This window comes from Carassius auratus, chromosome 6, assembly GCF_003368295.1.
Source record: "Carassius auratus strain Wakin chromosome 6, ASM336829v1, whole genome shotgun sequence".
Classification (NCBI taxonomy): domain Eukaryota; kingdom Metazoa; phylum Chordata; class Actinopteri; order Cypriniformes; family Cyprinidae; genus Carassius; species Carassius auratus.
The window spans coordinates 4653414-4662369 of record NC_039248.1 but is presented as its reverse complement, the minus strand read 5'-3'; the positions used below and the strand labels follow the sequence as shown (position 1 = coordinate 4662369).

Below are 8956 nucleotides of genomic sequence, written 5' to 3'. Positions count from 1 at the left end.
ACATACGAAGGCCACCGTAATTCAAGGACAATAGTGAAGCCAATAATTTTATTTTCATATTTTTCATGTAAGTATTCTCATATTTTATCACATAATATTCAAATATTTCAAATATCAAATATTTTTGGTGAGTTCATTCAGTGTTTTTGTCCTAACATGAAGTTGAAATTGGGAATCCATTACAACTCGCCAAGCAGGCAATGTTGTAATCAATTGAAGTAGGTTTTAAACAGGTTATAAGATCCTGTTTAAAGAAGTAATCCTCTCCATTTTTCAGTGAAATTTTATTTTACAATGTATCTTACTTGTCTGATTGCAAAAACAGTTCATAATCATAGATCTGTCATAGTACTTGCTGCCTCTGGAATTGACTTTGATATTAAAGGTCCCGTTTTTCGTGCTTTTTTGAAGCTTTGATTGTGTTTACAGTTTGAAATATAACATGTGTTCATGTTTCGCGTGTAAAAAAACAGTATTTTTCACACAATTCACTTATCTGTATACCGCTGTTTTCACTGTCATAAAAACAGGCAGATGACTTCCTTGTTCTATAAAGTCCCTCCTTCAGAAATACGTAACGAGATCTGATTGGGCCAGCGTTTACTGTGTTGTGATTCGACACCAGCTTAGAGCAGGCTGACCTCCTGGTAATGCGATTGGGCTAGTTTTGAGAAGCAAGTGGGCAGGAGCATGTGCTGGATATGTACTTATAATCAAAGGAGCGTTTTTACTGACGAGATGCGCATGAAAATCGCATTCGAATTTTTTGCACAGCCCTAACATCTAGTTAACAAAGATAAGCAGCGTTGAGGGAGTTGTCCTCAGCAAAATGTGCTGCACATAGTTTTACATGTGGATTAGAATTTTCGGGAACCGAGTTAAACATAAATTGTAACCATTGATCTGGGAAGGCCAAACAAAGGTGATCTTACTCTTCTCCGTCGGAGCGCAACAAGACCACGCCCCCTTTTTGTGTATTCATGTGGGCGGAGGTTAGTCAATAAACTGTTTTAGTGACGTCATTATTGCAGGAAGTAGAGGTATGTAGTCCAAACGGGTCGTTCGTGTCACAGTGTCTGGGTTGTGTTCCCTGGGTGTCCACTAGGTGTCCTCATGGTGTCTGTCATCTTATCACTTCCTGTTCCCTTATTTGGTCACTTTCCTCCTTGTTTTAGTTAATTGATTGTTCCCCCACCTGTCTCCTGTTTCCCCATTATCCTTCTGTGTATAAATACCCGGTCTGTCCCGAGTCTTTGTCACAGAGTCCTTGTCTTATGTGTGATACCTCCCAGAGTCTGCTCTTCCCGTGTGTTCTTGTTTTGTTTTTATGTTTATTGGATTTTCTGGTTTTGACCCTGCCTGGACTGTTTACCCTTTTGGATTTGCCCTTAATAAAATCTCACACCTGCATTTGGATCTCTCCCGTGTTTTCTGTATCACAAAACGTGACGGATCGTCATAGGCGAATTTTGTTAAATAAAATATCTTTCTTGGCATTGAACTTTGAGCTTTAGAATTTTACAGATATTATTTATACTCTAACAACAACATTACACACTAACTAAAGTTTAAAACATGGAATCACGAAGAACGGGACCTTTAAAATCTGGTCACCGATGGAGGGGTCTTCATCATTTAACAGAATGTTGACAGAAGAGATTGGTGAACTCTATTTTGTTCATTTATTTTTTTATTCTTTCTAAGTACAGTATGTTTATACATGCAGTCGAAGATCATAAATGATCTAAATGCAGTCATGGAAAACGTCCTGGTGTTAGTGGGCTGTGATTTGCTCGGAGTAAGTTGTCTGTCTCCCTCTGCAGGTAACTCTGCGAAATGAGCAGATGAGATGCTTGAAGAGACCAGAAATACCATCGCATATTCGCAGCCCCAGTCTCAGTCTCAGCCACATCAGAACAGATCTGATTGAACACTTTATCGTCCTCTGCTTATGCTGATTACAGCGTAATGCGTAGATCTGTTGTGTGTGTGTGTGTGTGTGTGTGTGTGTGTGTTTTGTTTGCAGATCATTTTGAAGGAGATCGATCAGAAGGCACTGGACAGGAGAATGAAGAATGAAAGTTATGAAGGTGCATATGAATAGTATGTAAGGTTGTTTTCTCCACAGCATAAAAAAATAGTAATTGCTCATTTTAAAATTGTTTTTTTTTTCTTGCAGCTGCAGATTTCTCACTTTTCAGATTTGTTTCTTTTAAAAAACAGAAATGACAAACTTGCAGAATTCAATTTTAATTTTCTCCGAATTGCACGTCTATATCTCTCAATTGATACTTTTTAAAACAGAATTGCACGTTTATATCTCCTAATTCAGATTTTAAAAAGAAAACAAAAATCTGAAAAGTAAGATATAAACTCGCAGTTGCGAGAACAAAATTGAATTTTCTGATAAAAAGTTGCAATTATCTTTTTATTCTTTATTCGGTGGTGAAAAAAAAAGAAAAAGAAAAAGAAACAAAATTGTGAGATATATATCTAACATTGCAAGAAAAAGGTCAGAATTGTGAGATTTTTATTGGGTTATTAGGTGCATAGCAAGCATATAAACAAAGTTACATTTATATTTACATTTAGTCATTTAGCAAACACTTTTATCCAAAGTGACTTACAAATAAGGATAAAGTTATATAAAATAAATAATGTATAAGAAAAACCTGACAAATTGCTTTTTGCTGTAATAAATTCCAATAAATGTTGTTTTTATGCATAAATCAAAAAACAATTAGCTAAAAGGCTTATACTGTAAAAGTAAAACTTCTCTGTTTGCACTCTTCTTCTCCTGCTGCATCAGTGTTGGCTGAGATCCTTACAGATGTTCAGCAGACTCTAATCATTAAACACCTTCACATACTGACCACTGGGAGAAACAGACTTAGAAATACAAGTGCTGTTTATTTTTCAGAAAGACAATTATGACAAAAAAAGACAGAATAGTGAATGTTTTGTAAAATAATAATTTAAATGATTTTTTTTAAAGAAAATTAAATTACAAAATGTTTACACCTTGAAATGCAATACAAAGAAAAATAATAATTTTACAACATTTTTTTCCACTGTAGAAATATCAAACGTGAGTATCATGATTGTGTGCATATTCTTAAGTAGAAGACTGTGTTTTACGATGTTACAAGCTCAGCACTTGAAAACAGCACCACATGACAAAAAGCTTTCCATTCATAATGGACTGTGGTTCATCATTTTTGGCAGGTCTAAACATTATTCATGGTTGTATGCAAACATGAAGGCCACATTGTGACAGTAATTATGACATGAAAATTAGACAAAGTAATACGCATACATATGTAAACAGTGCTAAACACAACAATTCAAAAGATTCTTTTTCCTTTGGGTCCCCTCCATCTGTACAAACACATTACACACTAAACACCTTTACACAGCTCATTTATATTGATTAATGTGAAGTCACTACAGTTAAAGAGACCGGGGCTAGTTGTCACAGGTACTGTATTACAGTAATTATAAAGTTTTGTGTCAGACTTCTAGTTGCATAAATGCTTGTTTACATGGTGGTTTTGAAGACTTTGTTCATTAAAAAAAATATAGAATTTTTCAATTTTAACGGGATAGTGAAGATTGATAGGAAAGTGTTTGGTGGAATAAGATTGGCAAAGGACCCAGTGTCAAGATTCAAACCCAAGTTGGCTGGAGGTACAGTTGCACAATATATATATATCAGTGCCCTAACCACTAGGCTATAGGCATCGACCATGGTATATTCCTAAACAGAAATTTTCTTTCAACAAACCTATTCTGAGAAATATTCACTGGACTAATAAGCGTGACAACTAGCCCCAGTCTGTTTTATACGGTATATATCAGGGGTGTCCAATTCCGCTTCTGGAGAGCCAGTGTCCTGCAGAGTTCAGCTCCAACCCTAATTAAACATACCTGAACTGGCTAATAAAGGTTTTACTAGGCATACTAGAAACATCCAGCCAGATGTGTTGAGGAAAGTTGGAGCTAAGCTTTACAGGACCAAGTTTGGTGTATACATAAATTGTTTAAATTAGTTACTTTGCAAGAGAGTTCTTTTCCTCAAACAGCTAAAAATTACTAGTTTTGAACTTTTTCTTGAAGTTTTGGATGCATATTATTGCATCTTCGCTGTATGTGTGTTATATATGTAGTGATATATACACAGTCAGAATATATGCTTCATTGAGAATGTATTAAACAAATATCAGGCCATGTGTCGATTTATTTATGCACATATTTCCTCGATTTCATCCTCGTCTTCTTCAACCTTGTCATCGTTAAAAATTCCCTCATCAATGCTCTCCAGACGGAGCCTCTGTCCATCTGGGTAGTGTGAGCTCCTCTGTGCGGGTCGACACGATGAAACGCTGTCAGTCAGAGACTCTGCACCGAACAGCACAAGTCTGGCATCGCTCTCGATGGCTTTGGCCATACTGGATGCAAAGCTGTCAATCACCTGGTGTATCTCCGCCTTCACCAGGCATTGAGACTGATCCTCATCTGCTGGAAAATAATGTACAGAATTGGAAATAAGCACAAACTTTTTGTCATTAACAGAGGTAGTTGACTATACCTTTAGACTGCTGTTCCACCTGGTCCTCAAACATCACTGAACTCCTGCGCTTGACGACTAAAGCACTGTAGTGTGAGCTTTCTGCTCCTTCAGAACAGTTATCCAGCAACATGATATCTGTACCTGTGAGTGACCGTTACAAAACAAAACACTTTAGGTAATAGACGAGTTGTTTTTTAAGATACATTCAAATATATTTACATATACACCAACCATTCAAGATTTGGGGTCATTAAGAAGCACAATACAGATATTTAAATTAAGTAATGTTGAGCAGCAGATTAGCATATTTGACTGATTTATGACACTGGAAACTGGAGTAATGCCTGCTGAAAATACAGTCTTGAATCACAAGAATAATATACAATTAAAAATAAACAAATCATATCTGAATCAAATATATGCAGCTCTGGTGAGCATAAGTGACGTATTTTAAAAACATAAAAAAATCCCCAACTTTTTTTACAGTTATGTAAATATACAGTTTTATCTTCACGCACCTGAGTCCTGGGAAAAACTGAAGCCAGTGTCTCCTGTGCTGCTGCAAGCACCTAAAACCTGGCCTCCACCAGCCAACATGGCCGTCAGATGCGGAGACATCCCAAGATCTGCAACACAAAAACACTGATTTAAAGTCTGCATGAAATCAAAACCATTTACTTCCAGTGCACATTACTAGTCTTGAGGTGAACAATTCATCAGTGTAAATTAATCCAAAAAAATTGTTCATGCAAAAATCTGTATTCTTCAGCCAAAATTAAACGAATAAATTAGAACATTTATTTGAATTAATTAGTGATGGATGGATTGATCAAGAGAGAGAGATGATTGCGTGTGAATTTCCTGCCCTGCGTCTGTGCGTCTCTCTCTTCAAACAATGAAGCTGTAAGTATAGTTACTTCAAAAACAGTTATTTTACCTTCTTGTTTCTGAGGAATATAATGTAGCGATCCAGTATCTAAGATGTTTTATTAATTAAGTGTGCTTAAAAGCAGCAATGGCAAAACGTTTCTTTGCCCCTGAATGTTTCTGTGTGTGCGGGCAGCATTTCAATTTCTAACCTTTATGTAATGTGTTTTTTTCTGGATTTTTGGGTTGGTATTCTATCTCTATACATTGGAATAAACCTACCATAAATATTACAGACCCTTAATTTCTTTGTAAGCGGGTAAACTTCAGAAATCAAACAAAATCAGAAGGGGATCAAATAAAAATTTTACCCACTGTATATATTCACACACACATAACCACATATAAACATGAAATGATATGCAAGCTTCCCATTCAAACAACTGTTGTAAAGCACTTCACCTGTGATTCGGTTAGAGATGCTAAAGAGGCGGGACTTTCTGTGGCGACTAATGAATGTTTCCCGGTAGTGGCGGTCAGCACAGCACATGCCAAGCAGCTCCTTTCTTACAGTTTTATTCCACAGCCCGTATATGAGAGGATGGCAGGCAGCACTGATGAACGACAGCCAGGTCACCATCGTCTCCAGTCCCGGTGACACACTTCCTCGCCCCCAAACTGCCTCGGTGCAGATCACTACCACATACGGCCCCCACGTCATCAAGAAGGTGCCGACCACCGCCAAAATGGTGACCAGGGCTTTACACTGGCTTCCGGCGTAGATAAAACCTTTCCGGCTCCCGACAGAAGAAACCGAGGCGGTGGAGTTCTTTCGACTGTTCCTATTGGAGGACTGGGCCTCCTGGACTACCACAACTGAGCCACAGTGCACCTTGCGAGCTTTGTGTCGTGCCACGCGGAAGATGAGGCTGTAGCACACCAGCATGGCAAACAGTGGAATCAGGCAGCACCATGCAACCCAGAATGCAGTGTAGCTGACGTCACGATACCAGGCCACAGTACAGGTCTTCTTGAGATGGTCAAACTCAAATGTTGACCAGCCAAACAGAGGAGGCAGGCAGCCCAGCAGAGAGTGCAACCACAGGTAGACTATGGCCACCGCTGCACGATTCCCCGTGATCTTGATAGGGTAGACCATCGGGAACAGCACTGCATAATACCTGACAGAACACAAAACAGGGATGGTGTAGTTTTAGATATCAATATGTTCAAAAAGGAACAGTTATGCCAGTAAAGTCAAACTGCTTTTGCATGTGTTGTGAAACATGTCAATGATATCAAACTTGACAGCAGTTGTGTCTACAGCACCATTTTATTTTTTGTATTATTTATTAATTAATTTTAGTCATGCAAATAATACTTCTTACCTGTCGATGGCAATGGCTCCCAGCGTGAGCATGCTGGCAGAGCTGATGAGCAGATACAACAGTGCTGTGAAGTTGCACCATACAACACCAAACAGCCATTCTCCATTAAGAGAGCTGGCAATGACAAACGGCAGCACCAGGACCGACAACAAGAGGTTTGAAAGCGTCAGGCTGAAGACAAACTTATTGCTTGGCGTTAAGAGGTAGGGCTTCCGATAAAGGGTCAGCACAACGAGCAGATTGCCCAGACAGACAAACAAGGCAATGGCTAATATGACGACAGACTCCACGACCCAGGCGCTGCTGTGTCTCAAGTCTGTGGCGTTCCCCAGTAAGCTTTCATTGCTGCTGGTGTTCATGGTAAACACACTATGTCATCCAAATACAGACCAAGGATATGTTTGCAGAGGCTGGAGATCCATTGCTCACAAAGATGTCTGAGAAAGTTAAAAATGCAGTTGGTTATGATTTTTGAAGTATATGTTCATTCAGAAACTCCTGTGCATTCAGTAAAGCTGAATGGGGACTGAAGCAGTCAATCTCAAAATCTCATTTCCCAAATGCAGGTATTTCACTGTTACCATTTATAGTAATGGTTGTTTATATTGAATGACACTATAATGTAATGTTTACATTTTAACACTTTTTTTTTGCTCATAATAGCTTAGTTTATATAGATACATTCAATATATTTACACAGGCTATACATTGTTTGGAGGACAACATTGGGCAGGATGTAGAATAACTTTGGGAAAAGCACTGAAAATAAGTTTTACTTAGTCTTTACTTTTTATTATATTAATTGAATACATAATTTGGCAGATTAATCAGTTATTACAAAAATAATTTCAGCTTTAACCAAAAATCTTCTGGCACCATATGATGAATTTGTTCATTAAACTTACATGATTATTTTTAATTATGGATAACTTTCATCATAACTTTGTTTTAGTTTTTTCTCCAGTCACTCTAATTCCCATTTTCTTTTGTTGTGTGGAAAAGCAACTTGGACATTCTGCAAAATATTGCAGGAATAAAATTCTTCCAGGTTTGTAAAAAACACATGAGGGTGACTATATATTCATTGTTTAGAATCGTCTTTAGTTTTACAATTGTAAGTGCTAAGGTACAAATGTAAGTGCTAAGGTACAAAATAACAACTTACAGCATTCTTTCTGAACACGTATCAGATAACAAATGTGTAATAAAGCGTTTACCAACATAAAAACATATTATTACTAAGATTTACATACAAACAAGTTGTCCCGAGCAACAAGTTATTAAAACTAAAGAGCTTACGATTAAATTAAAGTGAACTGCATGCAACTCCTTCAGAACTTGAAATGTTGTTTAATTTGATATGACGATCCTCAGATGTATGTATTAATCCCCAAACTGTAAAAACAATATCAAAATCTTAAGTATAGTTTAGTGTTTTAGTATAGAGAATGATCAAATAGCTTATTAAAGGATCTCTAACAATTCAGATTTAACAAAGAACAAAACAAGACGTTCAAAGTTAGTAACTTAAACTTAAAAATAATAACGTTTCTCCGAACAGATAATAGGTAACGTAATGACAAATCCTGTCCAACTCACCTCGCTGCTCTAGATGCTAGTTTAAAGCTTAAAGAAGTCTGTATCGTGATTTTATTCACAGTTTAGCGCTGTTGAGAGTCTAGCAGCGCAATGGCGGCTCTCTCTCGGTCTGTGTGAGCCTCTGTGTGGTCTGTCTCACGCCGGAGTATCTGTCTGGACACTACACAAGACTTTATTGCAAAAAACTTAATTGCATTTCAGAAAGTTTAAAAACATATGTATCACCGAAAGCATACTTTCAAACGGTTTTGTGATGCACGTAAAGTTGCACGTTGTAGTTTACTTTTAACAAACTGTGTTCATAAAATACAGGTCGCCATAACTAGAAGACTGTAAAGTGGGTTTAGATATTGCAGACATAAAAGGAGTAACATTAGTGCGCGTTTAAACTCTGATTTACAATTCTGTATTTATTTCCCTTCTTCACTTTTGGACCACCTAAGACGATCAAAGATTCCCGCAGGTGACGTCACACAAGTCACATGACTACGCTTTGGCCAATTACCGACTTCCAAACTGTGTTCAATTCTGT

At 37.5% G+C, this 8956-nt stretch overlaps 1 protein-coding gene across 3 annotated transcripts; it reads right to left on the bottom strand.

Annotated features, from left to right (window-relative positions):
• Positions 1 to 2890: 2890 nt before the first annotated feature.
• gpr161a (G protein-coupled receptor 161a) lies at positions 2891 to 8868 on the bottom strand. 3 transcript variants are annotated; one of them, XM_026257134.1, is made up of 7 exons: positions 8425 to 8868; positions 8125 to 8220; positions 6826 to 7262; positions 5900 to 6618; positions 5089 to 5196; positions 4589 to 4711; positions 2891 to 4518 (listed from the first exon to the last, which is right to left on the bottom strand). In XM_026257134.1, the coding sequence occupies exons 3-7, from the start codon at positions 7182 to 7184 to the stop codon at positions 4241 to 4243; spliced, it is 1587 nt and encodes a 528-aa protein (XP_026112919.1). In that variant the 5' UTR covers positions 7185 to 7262; positions 8125 to 8220; positions 8425 to 8868; the 3' UTR covers positions 2891 to 4240. The 3 variants fall into 3 exon arrangements, with proteins under 3 accessions (XP_026112919.1, XP_026112912.1, XP_026112922.1); XM_026257127.1 differs by lacking the exon at positions 8125 to 8220; XM_026257137.1 differs by lacking the exon at positions 8125 to 8220 and having other exon boundaries at positions 2891 to 4515; positions 8425 to 8866.
• Positions 8869 to 8956: the final 88 nt, after the last annotated feature.

What these genes read in the sequence shown, in the direction of transcription:
- gpr161a (XM_026257134.1), bottom strand. Translation starts at nt 7,184, where the DNA reads ATGAACACCAGCAGCAATGAAAGCTTACTGGGGAACGCCACAGACTTG. An exon ending in GGAGCCATTGCCATCGACAG is followed by an intron (nt 6,619 to 6,825) that starts GTAAGAAGTATT and finishes GTGTTCTGTCAG; the next exon opens with GTATTATGCAGTGCTGTTCC. An exon ending in CATCTCTAACCGAATCACAG is followed by an intron (nt 5,197 to 5,899) that starts GTGAAGTGCTTT and finishes TTTGTGTTGCAG; the next exon opens with ATCTTGGGATGTCTCCGCAT.